The sequence below is a fragment of the Falco cherrug genome, chromosome 8, assembly GCF_023634085.1.
Source record: "Falco cherrug isolate bFalChe1 chromosome 8, bFalChe1.pri, whole genome shotgun sequence".
Classification (NCBI taxonomy): Eukaryota; Metazoa; Chordata; class Aves; order Falconiformes; family Falconidae; genus Falco; species Falco cherrug.
The window spans coordinates 46,942,677-46,959,136 of record NC_073704.1 but is presented as its reverse complement, the minus strand read 5'-3'; the positions used below and the strand labels follow the sequence as shown (position 1 = coordinate 46,959,136).

Here is a 16,460-nt window from a genome sequence, read left to right as displayed (position 1 = left end):
GCCGTTCTGGCACTGTTGTGCCACAGCCTCTCTCCCATTAGATACACAGAGATTCACTCGGCGGTGCCCTCTCCCTTTGCTCCGGGCTCCTGTTGTGCATCTGAATATGGAGCGTTCATGCATTAGATGAATTTCCAAACGTGCTTCTAAGCCCAAAGAGGTGACTATGTCACTGAAGCAGTGCACATCCACTTCTGTTGAGCTTCAAACTAGGCTCTGTAACCTGGAGGTAACAACATGCTGGTGAAGGACTGACTTTGCAGTTAAGAGGAGGAAAAAGCAGCAAATGAGGAGTGCGTCGTGTTTCACTGTATGCTGTGGATGGCTGCCATGGTGTGCTAGCAAATCTTGCTGTAATTGGCATAGAGGAATTTTGCCAAAGTCATGGCAGCAACGTGGTTTGTTACTTGCCTTTGCAGACTTGAGAAAGATCTGTCTTGGATATCCTCTTGTTGACCTTACCGAGTTAACTTTCATGTGTTTAGAAGGTCATGGAGAAAATCATTAATATTAGGTTGATTTGATGGCTGAAAGGTAATAAGTATTTCCTGCTTATCAGATGGGGTTTGAAAGGACTTTGAATAGCTTGATTTGTTTATCTTTTGCAATCGGAATGGCCCTTAGCAAGAGGGATTTTGTATTCCTAGATTGGTTTGGGGAATGACATATGGTTTGCTCTCTGATGAGGCTTGGAGGCTCTGTAGGATAAAAAGCAAAAAATCAGGAAATTCTGAAGTCCAGCTCCCAACTAACTTGGCCATGCTGTGGGCCTTGGACATCTCATGCTGTAATGCTTTATGACACGAACAATAACAGATTAACATCCCCTTTTACTGGAAAGCTCAAAAGAGAAAATTCAAAATGTGTAGAGGTTGGTTGGATGGAAAGGCAGATCCTGTAAACATGGCTTGGCACCGTGAGGCTTGCACTGACCTCGGCGGGGCTGTGCTTCCTCCCTGCTCACAGCACGGCATCGCTGCCTGCAGCCCCCGGTGCGAGCTTGTGCAGGGCTAACGCTGCAGTGCTGCTGTCGGAGGCTTTTGCTGGTCTTGAGTGTTTCTTGGATTACTTAATGGTGAAACCTTCGGCTGCATCAGCACAACGGTCTTTCTCTCACCCTCCAGTCATGCTTTAAACCGAAGGATCGTTGTAAAGCCATTTAAAATGAAATCCACTCATTGTGTTAGAATCGTTTGACAAAAAAGCACTTGAAAATCTCCCAGTGTGGGCTGTCTGAAGATGTTTCTGGCTTCTGTGGCTGTTTGGAAAGGAGGTAGGACTAAATGGACCTACCTTGAATGACTGGGCAAGTGCAGTGAGAGGAGGGAGAGCTGCGCCTTGTCAGGGGCGAGGCAGGTCTGGTGCAGCAAGCGAGGCATTCCCGATGCACGAGTTGGTTGAGCTGATGGTTGTTTTTAAAAGGAATGCTGTTTATTCCCTTGCATGAGGTCTGTATCGCCAACTGTATTTTGGGGATGTCTTTGTGGCTGTATGTTACAGCTGTGAGATGTATGACAAATAAATAATAAATGGATGAGGAACCGACTGAAAAACAGAGAGGAAGAATAAAACTGAAACCAAATGTGATGCTCTGTTTTAACGACTGGGGTTTTGCAGACTATAAACCATTGGCAAAGAATGAGATGGAGCTGTATGAAACCCGTGATCCTGAAGTGCTGAAGTTGTCCTGCATAGGTAGTGGCCCATATGGGTGGGATAGATTTGCCAAATACACTGCAGTACAACCCCAAATCCCACCAAAACACTGGGGGAGATAAAGTGATGCAGGAAATCCTTTCCCTGTCCCCAGAGGGTGTCCCCCCACAGGGCACATTCCTGGTCAGGAGCTGGAAGGTGCAGGCGGCTGTTCATTTCAGAGACAGGTTGTGCTGCACTCTGGGTCCAGAGTCTGTAGGTTTTGCTGCCTAGAGTGTGGATGCGTGGATGATCGGATTGAGAGGCCAAACCCCCCCCAGTGGTCATTTCATATATCATGTTACAGTAATAACATATTAATATTTAAAAAAAGGTGTGTGTGTGGAAGATTACTTTTTGCTTTGGTGAACAGAAGTGAAAGCCTTTAAGTGTTCAAGTGGGGCTGGGACTTAAAGACATTTCTGCATTCGTTTTTGTGTGGTTGTGATTGTTATAAAAATGTGTTTGGGGGTAGATGGACTTGGTTTTAGTTGACCTTCTTGAGTGGGTGTTGGTGATCAGTTACCGAAGGAGGCATATGTTACTAATTTTTTTGAGATTTATGAAAGAGGGTCTCTCTTATGGTATATATAAATGGACTTTCTTATCTCGGTAAAGTTAGCTGCTTGAGGGAGTATACTCTTTAGGGCAGGGATACTGTGAGAATGGATTTCAGCAATGATCAAATAGGTTTTATCTCATGAAATCGACACTGCATGAAATTTTATTTTAGAGTATTGATACTCTCTGCTGCAGGCCAGATGCAGCCCAGGCTGGCACAGCTAATTCTCCTTGGCCACACTCCAGCAAAGCATCCTGTTTCAACAGAGTGGTTAAGCGTGTGCTTATCTTTAAGCAGGCAGCTAAATCCTGGTGGTTTCACTGCTGCTCTGGACGGCAGCTTCTCGACCCCAAGGGTCAGCCGCACGGAGAGCCTGTGGCATGTTCCTGCTGCAGGATTTCTTTCCCTGGGCTAGAGTTGGGCCTGTTACTGGGGAAGTGATGGAGTGATACACACTTGGGCTGACTTTATTTCAGGGGTCGATGTCCCCTGCTGATCCCCCCGCCAGGCTACCGCTGGGCTTGGACAGGGCGTTGGGGTTGTGGGTGATGCCAGCAGGCCCTTGGCTGGGGCAGGAGGAGATGTCATCCTCCTGGGCTGCAGCCGTGCCCTTCTTGCAAAGGGAGGAGACACTCAATTAGCTGATGCTGGGCAGGGGAACTGTGACAAGTGTGTGCAGGCGGGCTGGGAGCCACCGCGCAGCACGGCTCCAAGGGCGCTCCAGAGTCCACTGCAGCTACGGGCTGGGGCCCTGCTGGGTGAGTGCTCGAGAGACAATTAAAAGAGAGAATTAAAACATGTTTTGGAAAACAGATTGCCTTTTCTGCTTGAAGTTTCCAAGAAAGCAAAGCAACCTGCCCTTCCCCCACTTCAGATCCCACCTGTTTTGTTTTTTTTCCTAGAAAAATGTGAAATTCATTAACATGTGGTGAAAGCAATGTAACGACGTCATCTTGATTTAAAATCTGTTTTAAATCTTAAAATGATGGAGCCAGAATTTTAACTGCAAATAGCCTTGCTTTTGTGGGTACGAGGCAGGCTGTCAACATTACTTGAACATCTCCGGTTTTAGTAGTTTAGCATCCTTTGCAATAATGTGATTTGAAAAGAAAGCAAGGAGAAACATAGGAAGAAGAAAATAAATGAATATTATTCACATCAAATGCCAAGCCCTGCTGGCTGTCCTGAGACATAGCTGTGGAACCTCGGGAAAGGAGGGTGAGCAGAGCCTGGCTCAGTGACTGCTGTAAGCTCTGTCAGCATCCCGCGGTGCCCTCCTGGCAGGTGCCACGGCTGCTTCTCCTCTCACATCCTCAGCTTTGGGTCACGGCTTCTTGCTTGAGCTGTTTTCTAAGAGTGGGAAATATTGCTATGATTAATTGCGTATTTCTTGTCTTTCATCTCTGTCATCACCTTGAATATCTGTTTAGACCCAGCGTTGCCCTGAATCTCCTTTTTCTCAGCCTGTGCGTTTGGCTCCTGCAGCCTCCTCCTGACTTCTGACAGTGAAGTAAGAGAGTTAAATCTCTCTCTCCTAGGACTTGGGATTCAAATAGCGTAATCCCAGCATTTAATAAGGGCAGCAAAGGTGATCCCACAACATCCCTGTGAACCTCATTGCTGTTGCCACTGTGTTGAATATAATGTTTTTGTTTGGGTTGCTTAGTGAAGGTCTGGTGCTAAGCAGCACTGCCTGCCCGCCTGAAGTTTTCCTCCTGCTGCTGATCTGTGTGTCTATGTGATAACTGGAAATGCTAAAAAGTTCTTTTGAGGTTTTGACTTTCAGGGAGTATTTGGCTTCAAAATATTTGCTGGTATGAAGTGACATATACAGGAGATTGAAGTGGGGCTGTTTTATGCTGTTTTGTGTGTTGTGGCCACTTGCTTTTATGTGTTTTTGCCTGGAATGGACCTGAGTGAGGATTTACTGACCCTTTTCATTTGCATTGCCAGCTCCATCCCCACACCAATACACCAGAACACTCTTGCTTGCAGGCTAGGAGGGGTGCAAACATGCCATGGTGGGAATGGGTTAGGAGGAGAAGTACTAACCCTGCTAGAGGTAAATGTCATTCTTCTGTCAGCCCCAAACCTAGGCATCATTAAATTCCCACGTGATTCTTATTTTGTGGTGGATTTTTTCTCTAACACGCAGGTGGTACACAGTAGTAGAGCTCGCCAACAACGAGTAGACTTTGAATGGTCTTTGTCTTGGTCAAATCAAAAATTTTGTGTGCACTGCTCAAAATTTTTTTTGCTTTTGGTTTCCAAATGATTTATTGTCCTGTGGAGGGAGTCTGCCACCAAAATACCATCCGTCTGTGAGTTTGGTGTGGGCAGTGTGGGCGTTGTGGTGCAGACAGTCTTGGGGACAGATCGTGGAGTGGTTTCTGGGCTTTCATACTGTTTGGGTGTGACGTGCTTTTGGGTGCTTACCAGCCTCCCCTTTCGGAGGGCATCTGGAGAACGTCTGGGTTCTCTGGCACTTTGACCTTGGGCAAGGCAGGACAGCTCCCTGGAAGCAAAAGCAGGAATCCTGCGGTGTTTCTTGGGAACAGTTAAGACTGGAAACAAAGCCTCCAGAGAAGGGTAGATGTGTCAGAGAAAGTTTTTGGTAATATTTTAAGGCTGTAGTGAACTAAGGTTAATTCTCTCCATTGGCCAGAAAAAACAGATGATGTGGCTCAAGCGATGAGACCCCTGCTGCTAACAGCCCCGCGGCTGGACATGCTGGTTTGGCTCTTGCTGGCCTTCGTGATCTCTGCCCAAGCTGTGGCCCTGTTGAATCAGACAGAGATGCATCCACAGAGGGTCACCCGTGAGCTGGCTTCACTGAAACCAGAGCTGGCAAAAATGTTAGGCTGAAGAGTGCCCACGTACGAACAACACCTATCGTAGTAGACATTACGCCTGTGCAAATCTGGAGTCCTGTCTGCTAATGTCAGCATAAATATTTTTTTCCCTTGACTTCTTCACCACAGCTAATCCAGGGAATCAATACAGCTGCTGAAGGTGAAGCACAAATTTTCTGAAATGGAGTTGTCCATCCCCTTTCTCCCAAATGTGTCTGTGTAACCTGGTGTGGAGGCTATGCACATGCAATGGAAAGCCTAATTTATGGCCAGCTTGGCTGACCAGGATTAAATCAAAGCAGGACCGAGCAGAAGTTTCTACTCAAAAAAAAACCAACCCCACAGTTTGATTGTAAAAGCCCAGGTTTGGTTTACTGTCGAGAGCCAGCTCTGGCTAGAATTACATGTTGAGTGCCTGATACCGCGGCTGCAGCTGTCAAGCAAAGGGCAGCCAAATCTGAGTCCTCTTGCGCCACGTGCCCGTTGGCAGGTTGGTGTGCAGTCTTTCTGTCCAAGATGCTGGTTGTTTCATGGTCTGTTCTGTTCTCTCTCCCTGCTCCCCATCCACTCGCAGATGTTTGCTGCAGAGGAGAATGTAGATTTTCGGATACACGTGGAGAACCAGACGCGAGCGAGGGATGACGTGAGCAGGAAGCAGCTTCGGCTCTATCAGCTCTACAGCAGGACAAGTGGGAAACACATCCAAGTGCTCGGCAGGAGGATCAGTGCCAAAGGAGAAGATGGAGATAAATATGGTAAGAATATTTACTGGGATCCCCCAGACAGCAGGTCAAAGGCTTTAATCCTGTACGTCAGGCTGAGAACCTCTTGGGAGAAAAACAAGAGCAGCAATAAAAAACAGGATAAAAGGGGAAAAAAACCTTTCCAGGTTAAGGACATGGAATTTGTTGTGTTGGAGCAGGCTGTCAGCCCAGCTCCCAGCTGCAGGCAGTTCCCACAGTGGTGTCATGCCCCAATGTATTAGTGTATAGTGGTGCTTGAAGAGGCAAATCTTTTTCTGCCCAACAGATGAGCTCGCAGTGTGTCTGCTGTCATTAATAAATGATACCCAGGTTGGTGAGTGAGGATGTTCTTTTCCCATGATCTCTGGGCTTGAGTCTGGGTGAATCCAGTGCTTCAATGAAGCACTCTTGTCTTTCTAGGCAGGGGCGACACTTGGTTTGAGCTGAAATGAAGCAGGCTTTGGAGCTTTGAGAGCACCCCAGAGGGTAAGCTGAATCTCGGGGTGTGTAGAACCTGCAGGAACACAAATAACTGAACTTTCCCTGGGCTAGCAGCGTGTCAGCCACTCTGTAAATTGCACACAAGCAATGGGCTAGAAATGCTGATAGCAGGCTGAATTACAAAAAAACCCTCTGTAATTCCAGTACATTTTGAGATGGTTGCAGCAGAAATACTTTTCCTCCAGTTGATTGCTGGAAGGATTTGGGGGCTGTTCGAACAAGTGGTCCTTTTTCTGTTGTGAATGTACAGCGCATGTGTTCATGCATTGCTGCAGAGGTGTGTGTATGCACTGGCTAGCATGCACGTTCATGCGAGCCTGACTTCATGTGCAGCACTGTCGAGGTGGAGGTGGACTATGGTGATGGCAGGTCAAAATCTGGGAATGGCAGTTGTTCCCTGGGGAGCTTCAGGCAGGACGAGGTACCCGCCGTGCCTAGCACAGAGGGCAGTTACAGCCACCGCTAGCGTAGGCAGAGGAGCAGAAGCTGTGCCCTGGGAGGTGGCAGCTAGAAAGCACCTGGCTGGTGTGGAATGAACCCCCCCAGCTGTTGTGTAAAGTCACCCAATCCATCAGAGAAAGCCCTGCCCCGAGGGCTCATCAACCTTGTCCTTTGTCATTCCCAAATTTCCAGATAAAACAGGAGTGGAAAGTGCCACTTGGCTGCTAATTATTGTGTCATTTTATTGCATTCATCCTCTTAAGGTTTGATATGTAAACTAGTCGCTGCGTGCTGGCTGCTGGCTTCCCAGGAAACGCTCTTGCCCACGGTGACTGTCAGGTAACGTGATGTAGTTTTCCTCTCCATAAAAGAAGGCAGCACTTACAGTGGGGTGCAGCAGGGAAGTGTGCCCGTGAGCAGCTGACAAGTGCTAATTTATGTGTCAAAGCCCATCTTGTCCCCTTCATACATATGCAATCGTGTCTGAACAACAAACCCTCGCGCAGGAGCGTGCTTGTGACCGGTGGTGATGCTGCACAATTGCAGAGCTCGAGATCTCCCGTCTGGGATGCTCCCCGGTGCCCACGGCGCTGCCCGTCACCAAATCCTCTCTGCTCCTGGCTGCTGGCATCCTTCTAACAAGCCAGAGTGCTTTGGCCACGGAGGCCATGTGCTGACACCCCACCTGCCCCCTCCCTGGCGCTTACTAATGAACCTCCTTGCCACGTCAAGCTGCAAAGCCTTCCTGTCCCTAGCCGTGCTAAAAGGTTATGGAAATCTGTTCCTCGTCGTGCTTGGCACGGGAACACTTAGAGCATGATAATCGGGGAGACAGTGAGGTGGGACATGGAGGTCCAGGATGTGACCACGCAGAGCTCCTAGCTGTGATAATGAAGGGGGGAGAGATGTCAGAGTTACTGAAGTGAGAACCATCTGTGTTACAGCCAAAAGTGGATACAAAGGCAATGACACAGGATTCATTATGTGCTGGGAACCCCTCCCCCCAGGCATTATGACGGAGTAACCTTTGATCAAGACCAGAGAGAGGCTTAAACCAGGTCTGGGGATCTCAACAGTTGCAAACTTTTGATCCACATCTCCGTCTTGCTGGTCGGATCTGCCTCTGAAGGAGGACACCTTTACTCTCATGCAGCAGATGGCTGGTTTTCCTCCTGCCCTTTTTCTCCTCTTCCCTCTCTTCCTCCTCTGCGCTGGCTCGGGGAGTCAGAGCCAGGCTTAGGGCTGGGCAGTGCCCGGCTCCTTCCCTGGCCATGTCGCCCTTGCAGATGGTGCAGTCTCCCCCAGCTTCTCCTCTGTCTTAACCCTGTCCCACTGGCGGGGAGATGATGGTGGAGGTGATGTGGATTGATATCCTAAGGATTACAGCCTGGGGAAGTCTTTGGGAGGACGAGAAAGAGATGTGGGAAAAGGTGCCCCTGAGCTGGCTCCAGCCCTGAAATCCCCCAAGAACTCAGTCCCATTAAGAGAAGGTGACACTGGGCAAGGGCAACGCAGCCTCAATGTCTTCAGTGGTGTGGCTGTTGCAAAGGTCCATAGTGCTCATCACCAGCAATTAGCACTAGCCAGTTTTAAGGATGGGGGAGGTAATAACATTTTAGCACCTCTTTCCTCTCTCGTCCCCTACATTCACAACTGGTTAAAGAGCAGTGTCCAAATGAAGGGAGGCCTTTTTTTGTCTCTCTCTCTCTCTCTTTTTTTTTTTTTTTTTTTATTTTTTCACATATACAGCTTCCAAATGGCTGGCGTGGGAGGGTTATCCTGCCTTTGAAAAGGGAGGTTCGTTTTATTGCAAGGTTTTATTGACTTCTGAAAAACTTCTCACCTCCTGGTTGAAGGGAATGCCCAGAAAAGAGGGGAGGTGGCAGATCTCAGGGCAGGGAATTGCTGTTTCCAGGCAGCCACCATAAGTACAGCAAAGCGACCTGTACAGCAAAAAAGGGGGAGAACTTACTGCAGGGCGGGGGGAAGCTGGCTGGAGCGAGCCCCCCTGGGTGTTCTGTCCAGGTCTGCAAGTGCCATGTGCAAGGGAAACTGTACGCTCTGCAATGCGTAGTTTTGCTGCCATAATAATTCCGGTACGTAATTTTTGGTTTATGTGTTCTTCGGGGCCAAGATCTGGCCCCATGTGTCAAATTATTAAATGGCAAATTAAGTCAGTTAATAGAATTAATTGAGTCGATGTAATCCTTTTAATCAGATGGATTTGATCCCTCCTCAGATGAATTAGAATCCATTAACAGATAAGTCAATTATTGGACTAAATTAAATCTAATAATAATGCCTGCTGCTCTCAGCAACACTAATTAATCTAAATACACTTACCTATCTCCCAAGGTTGTTGGGTTTTTTTAAAGGCTTAATTGATGTTCCTAAAGTGCTCTGAGATCTTTAGATAAAAGACGATCTATGTGAACAAAATATTATCTCTTAACAGACTATAAACTAATTAAAAGAGTGATCTATTTACAGATTGCATTTTTACTTTAATCTCTTCAACCTATTCGGAAGAAGTTTGCACTGGCCCAGAAAAACAATATTCCTGTTATAACCTTATTATTACTTTACAGGTTCCTAAGTGGTCCTTTCATTCAGAAAATGAAAGGGGTAAGGAGGAAAAACAACAATTAAAGCGCTGACAAAAAAAGAAAAGGACCTGGAACCTTTATATTCTACCTCCGATAAATGGTACAGATAGGGAAGAGAGGGATCAGTGACCTGAAACCTTAGATCCTTTCATTTATTTTCATTTCACAAAAGGCAGAAGACATTCTATCCTGTTTGTTCACGATCTTTGTATCCGGCGCAGTTGGGGAGACAGAGCTCTCTTGGTTGGGTGAAGGCATTTCTTGCCTCATTTGTATTTCACAGCCATGTGATTTTTGTTTTAATTTGTCCCCTGCTACTGCAGTCCTGTGGGGTGATGAGAAGCGATAGCCATCAGGAGAGAGGCGAGGGGGGTGTGAGGGGTCTTTGGGCTCGCCCTCTCTGCGGAGGTAACTTTTATTTGCGGCGAGCGCTTGGGTGTCCCGAAGGCCGGGATGTGGTATATATATGTAGGGGGACTAGTCGAGGCGTTCCAGGTTGCTCTCCAGTGGTATTTTGTCCTTTGACCTGATCTATCACAGTTTAAAACAACTCTTGGGTTCCCTAGAAGGTTATAAACCATCTGTTTTACAAACCTTCTTGTCTGTAGCATGGGAGGCTTTGTTTGAGGACACCCCATGCAAGGGGCAGAGCACAGGGATGACATCTCCTTCTTAGCAACCCATCGCTGCCAGCATTTCCAGCCACCCAGGGCGGTGGACCCAGCGCCAGTGAAATCCTCTCCCAGTCTTCCCTTGAGTTCAGTGGGTTTTAGCTCAGAACTGGAGAGATGCTCTGAAACAGGAGGTTTGGGGAGGTTAACAAACCATGGGTTTGCTAGCAGGTGGTTGACAAATCTGGGGTCAGGCAGACCGAAGAGGGAAGCAAATTCAAGAGGTTGGAGTGCATGCATGATGCCAGGCATTACCTCCACGGGTCACGGGCATTCCTGGTACAGCACATCATGCCCTGTACAGATGTGCCTTTTTTGGGTGGTACAGGGAAAGTGAGGAGCTGGGGCAGACAGGTGCCTCCTTCCTGGGGCCACCCCAGCCTGGGTGATGTGCTCCCCAGCTTGCAGTCCCCACCTCCTGTTCTAGCTGGAGCTTCCCAGAGATGCCAGGGGACAAGCCCATGGAGAGCACATTACAGCCGTCTAGACATCAGCCACACTCCATCCCGCCAGAGATTTCATTTGTGGTAGAAGCGGGCGCTGTTCCATGAGGAGGTGTAATACGTGTGGAAAATATTATTACAGCAAAATAGCCTCCTTTAATTGACTCTGAATTTTGCAGGATTCCTTCCTAGGTTTGGGTAATCCTGTGCTCTCCAGAATTAATGAGCTGACATAGCACTTCTTCGGGTTTGGCAGCCTGACAGCTAATTTAGAACTCCCTAAACTCATTTCACTAATGACTCCCATTTGTTCTATCTCAAAGCCTGGAAACAAATGCAAAATACCAGTGCCATTGTCCCATCTTTAGCAAGTCATTCTTTCCCCTCAGCATTTCTGGCACCTTAACAGCAAGCTGCCTTGGGAAACTTCATTAACCCTTTCCCTTCCTAGAACAGTTAAAATCAATTTTGATCCCCCTCCGGGGAAGACCAGGAAGAAAAAAAACCAAACCCTAAACTCGTTGTGGCTGGGAAGCGCAGCATTAACCTGCAAGGAAGCCGGGAGATGTAGCCCAAGTAGAAACTGGGGTTAGTTAAATACACTGTATTTAGGTTCAGAAACCTGCCTGTCTTCCCAGGAGCCAGGTACCGCACGAGCTGGGATGCTCCCAGTAATGTATTCGGGGAACCATCAGGGTGGCTTTTCCCTATTTAAACGACGTATCGCTGCCTGCAGTCTCTTCCCATTACAGTTTTGACGTGACAACAAGACAAATAATTTTTTTAAAAAAGACCTTTTATCTTCTAAACCATTTATTTTCACTTACTTGGCCGGGGGGCAGAGCTGACCCCAGCGAAGGGGATATCACTCACCCTGGCAGCTGGACAGTCATATGGGTCTGGGGACCGGCCTGAGCCCAAGAAGCCTTCGCCGTCCAGCTGCTGTGTTGTGGCTCTGGGTTTGGGTTTTTTTTTCCTCTTCTTGCCCAACGTCCCCTGATTGCTTGATTTTTTTTTTTTAATTTTTATTCTCCCCTCCCCCCTTGGAGAGTGGGCTGCGTAGTGCCTTGGCTGCTCACCTTCCAGGCGGCTCCCAAAGGTTCAGTGGCCATTTGAAATGTGCTATAAGCACCTTATATGAACCATCTGTATATGTAATACTCTTTTTTTTAAAAAATGATTATTTTTTAAATTTTATTTTTTTTATATTTTATTTTATTCCGCTGTATTCTGCGCCAGGGTAGGGGAGAGCTCCGCTTAGACAGGATGAGAAGTTTGGGAAGGAAAACCCAAGCCTTTTGCTTTTTGATTCATGACAGCCCTATTTCCAATGATGTATTTCTTGCCGGTTGCCTTTACTTGTGATTTTGATAGCTGCTACCCCCCAACTCCCACTGTGGCCAGCTTCACACCTGAAGTTCAGCTCTTTCCACAGCGGCCCCTGTTCTGTACCTGTAGTAACAGCAGAAGCTGTTTATTTTTCCTCTGCACTACAGTGATTTCTGATTTCTCTACTTCTGGACCTTGAGATAGTGTAAAGAGCCTTGACTTTCACAGAAAAAATAAATAATTCACCTTTTAGCTCTATGTCCAAACTTCAAGGCTCCATAATCACTGGTCAGGGTTCGGAAAACATAAGCCTGCCTGTCAGTAAATATTAAGGACCCAGAAATAACAAGAAGTAATTTAGAGGTCTGTTGTTAATTTGTCATTTTAAATTTCTGTGTGGAGTGGGAAGTGAGCTACAAAGTGAAAAATCTTTATTTTCATGCAAGTCATAAAAGGGTTTTTGTTAACAGTTTGTGTGTGTATATAATTCTGTGCTGTGATTTAAGTGTTCCCATTAGAAATGCAGAATAGGAAATAGGATCCCATCTGTGAGCAATTTAAGAGGAAGTGAGACAATGGATTCGATTGCTGCTTCAGTTTAGATAATCAATACAAATATTATTAGTATAGTGATTTATCTTCTGAGACACTTTATGAAAATGTGAATGCCAGACCCTGAAGACAGGTCAATATGATATTATCTGTTCCTGCCTTGCTGTGATTACGATTTTTTCCCATGAAGCTCAAGCAGCTGCTTTGCTAAACATTCTTCCCTGACTGCAACAAAATCACATGGAAACAAAGTTGGGGCTTCCCTTTCTCCTCGGTGACTCTGAAAACGCACTATGCATGTTAGTACAAAGATTTACTTTTATCTGGAATTTGTACCTGGGGACTGCCGGGTGGGTACTGGGAGGTGATCTTTAAGGTCCCTTCCAACCCAGACCATTCTATAATGAAGTTCTGGAAGAGGTTTGCTTAATTTTAAATATATTTCTAGGCCATGAGTGATTGTGTGCACAAGTGCTGAGAGAGCTCCTGTGAGTTTATTGCAGTTTTATGTTGGTGTCTGTTATTGAGCCTTGTATTGTGCTATATGCGGTTTTCCCATATCTAAGGATTCAGCCAGTCATGAATTCAAGTCAGTTCTTGGGATGCAGTTAAAAGCATCCTGCGAATAGGCTAGTCTATGTTTCTGAAAGGATTCTTTAATCGCTTTTACTTTGGAGAGGGGGGAAGGAAAACATCACCAACAAATTGTCTTGTAAATTTGGCTTTGGTCTACATCACCATGCATGTTATCAAGTGGCCACTGAGATTTGTCCTTCATGAGAAACATTTGGAGGAAATGAAGTATGTCAATAACCCTATGAACAACATGCCTAATTAAAGACAGGATGGGAAATTCAAAACTTGAGGTGTAAAGTGCACGCTTCTGCTGGAAAATAGACACGGGATCTTGTTAGGCTGCTGTTTGAGAGACCTGAAGTCAGGAGCTTGCTTTGCTTGAGACTTAATGTTGGTGGCGTTAGCCAAGCTGCTTGGCTGGAGCATCTCCTGCGCCCCGTTTTGCCCAGGTGGGGTGGTAGGACACTGAGGCTGGACCCTCTAGACAGTGCAGAGAGAAGGACCTTTTCTCCTCATGTATGACAGAGTAGCACAAATGCCATCGTCTCAATCTCCATGTGTGTCCTTCCCTCATTTCCAAAAGAAGTGTTGCACCATTCCCTTGACCTGTGTGTGCCGTCAGGGTAAAAGCATTGCAAATGGAGAGATGCGAAAGAGATGGTGGTAGTGGACACCACACCGGCAGCCTGGTTAGAAGTAATTATTTGGTGCTTTTAGATGTGAGACCATTCCTGTTTTCAGGCTGGGGTTTCCTCAAGAAAGGTGTTAGACTTTATAAAAAAATAAGGCACTTTAATCGCTCAGATTTCACCTCAGCTCTTTTAAAAACCAGATAGTCAGGAATTTCCACAGCTGCGAGGTGGAGCACAGCAAACATTAACAACGCCAGTAGCATTGCGTGGCCGTCTGGAAGAAGAGGGAAGAGCCCGGTCCCCTACAAACTGCACCAAGCCTCAGGCTCGGCAGAAAGGTGAAAAATAATGAAGCTCCGAAGAGAAGAAATTGCTGATGCATGACGCTTGGAAATCTGGAAGAATCCAAAAAGGGAGCTGAAAATACCCCCCAAAAATGACTATCTGTGGCTTGAACGAAATAGTGTCCGATCAGCATTCAGAAACCGCTGAATTCAGGCCGTTCCAATACTGGCATTTTCCAGACTGCCTGCCAGTCGGATGCAGAGGAGAACACGTGTAGAGCGTCTGCGGTCTCAGCGCTCACAAGAAGGGGAAGGCGAGCTGAAAGTAAAGGGAATGAGAAGGTCCAGTAAAAAAACCCCTATTTTTTCTTACTGTGAGGAAGAGAGGGGGTATTGGGCTTGGGAGGAGATGGCTGCATGGCTGCAGTCTGTGAGCATCCCTTTTAATGAGCTGTGCCAGCAATAAATAGCACACGCTTTGGTCCCTGATGAGTTTTAAGAATTTTCTGAATGCCCATAACAGACAATTAATGCTTTTATGGTGATGTAGGAACTGAGACCTTCTCAATGTCTCCTGAGCTTTGTGTCCCTGACTTCTGCTGTAGTTGCTTTGGGGATGTGCCTGTCCTTTGCTGATGCCACCTGGACCACTTGAGCTTGAAGAAGCAGTGGGTAGTGCTCAGGTTTATTTTGCCCTTGTCTCTGATGGCTGAAATGAGTGCCTAAAAAGCCTTCTCCTCCTCGGCAGTCACAGCTGCCAAAAGGGTGCCTTTCCTCCCAAAGCAATAAGAAAAAAAATCCTGCCTTCTGCCGTGACCCTGCCACCTTCTAGCTGTAATGAGTTTTGGGTCTTCTCCCACAAGCAGATTCCTTGCCATCACAACTGGAAGGCAGCTATGCTGGCGGGAAGGATCCGGGCCTGGCTATGCCATGGAAGGGAGTCCCCGTTCTCTGACACTGCTCAGCTGTTCTGTTCCTCATCCAGGAGCTGGTGGGATGGAGAAGGAGCGGGTGTTATGCTGGCGTGGCACATGGTGACTCCAGCCATGGGTGTTTGAGCATACGGTCGACAACGTACGCTTGGGAGCCTGGCTTCAGGCTGGCGCAGCTGGTATGGTTTGGTTTATACCTGAAGGTCTCAAGTGCTTTAGGAAGAACAAGCAGGAGATGAAACAGGGTCAGATGTGAGAGGGGAGCTCTAGCAGCAGCGGACATCACCCGCAGCTGCTGAGGCAGTGAAGGCCTCAGTGTGGAAGAGCAACAGGGAAGGGCTAAGAATAGGATGGCATGTGAACACCAGATAAATGTCAAAAAATGATGTGAAATGGCCTCAGCACTTGGCCAGGGACAGTCAAAAGGCTAGCAGTGTGTCTGTGTCCCCCGTGTGGTACGGGCCTGAGGGGGTATCCTCACCACAGAACCCGTTACTGCTCTGGCAGGCTTTTGCAGGGGTGAGTGCTGAAGTAGACCGAGGGGTACTTTGGGTTCTTAGTTTCAAATCGCACATTGTGCCGAGGCAGAGGGTGAACTCCGCGGCTGCTGAGAGCTGGGCTTGTCCTGTTGGGATCAGTGATGTTGCCCCAGGTTCCAGCAGGAACTTGCCTAAAGGTAACCTCAGTGTAAATCCCAAATAACATTTCTGCTGGTTGCATGGAAGGATCACAGGGCTGGATCCCCGTTTCAGCTGAGGCCTGATTATCCTCTTTTCTGCACTCATGAAACTCCAGCGACTTCAGCAGAGCCATTCCTGGAGCTCCTGTGTGAGACTGAAAGGAGATTAAGTGCCCAGCAGTGCCTCCCATTCCTCCTGTGTCTTGCACCTTTGTTAAGACCTTGCATTTCAAACCATTTTAGCCGGTGGGAGGCAAATCAAAGCTGTTAGGTTTTAGCTGTTGACAATGGTAGGATGCTGCGTGGTGTGCCCAGCCCCTTGCCTTTGTGCGAGGTTTGCTCAGCGGTGATTCTTGCCTTTATTTCATTTGCTTCTGCATCTGCATTTGTAACTGTTTTTTTCAAGTTAAGTTTCTGACTGGCAACTCATTAGGAGTAAATAGGCAAAAGGATATTGACTTTACACCTACTAATTTGGGGGTGCTAACAAGCAAATGTAAGAGCTGTGTAGTCACCGGGTAAATTGTTCCACCTGGGAAGACTGGAGGAGGGGAGATAAAAAGCATTGCCAAGAAACTGCACTTTTGTTTCTAGCTGCTAGCCCTGGTTGTTCTTGCAGCCATAACGAATTTGGGTGAACACTTGACGGTCTCCATTGCTGCAACCTGTTTTGAGCTTTGCCAGGATTTTCTGGTGCTGGAACTATTAGACCTGTGTGGGCACAAGAAGAAGCTAAGATCCTAATTAGAAGATGCTAAATATGTTCGCTCAGAAATGAGGTGCCCTTTACGGTGGCTGGTGGAACAAACCCTTCTTCCTGCGGCATATGTGAGAGCAGGGCGGCGGATGAGTCAGGGTGTGGATTGCTGCCGGTGCTGGTGTGCTGTCCGTCTGCTGCACTCGCAACGGGAGTTAGAGACAAACAGTAGCTTTAATGTAGCTCGTATAGGTGCTGACAGCAG

General features: G+C 47.2%; 1 protein-coding gene across 1 annotated transcript in view; it reads left to right on the top strand.

Annotated features, from left to right (window-relative positions):
* The window catches only part of FGF18 (fibroblast growth factor 18), a 73,327-nt gene that overhangs the window by 23,069 nt on the left and 33,798 nt on the right, over positions 1–16,460 (top strand). Inside the window, exon 3 of the mRNA XM_005442675.4 lies at positions 5,684–5,864. Coding sequence (XP_005442732.1) covers positions 5,684–5,864 — 181 coding nt within the window. The remainder of the gene's footprint in view (positions 1–5,683; positions 5,865–16,460) is intronic.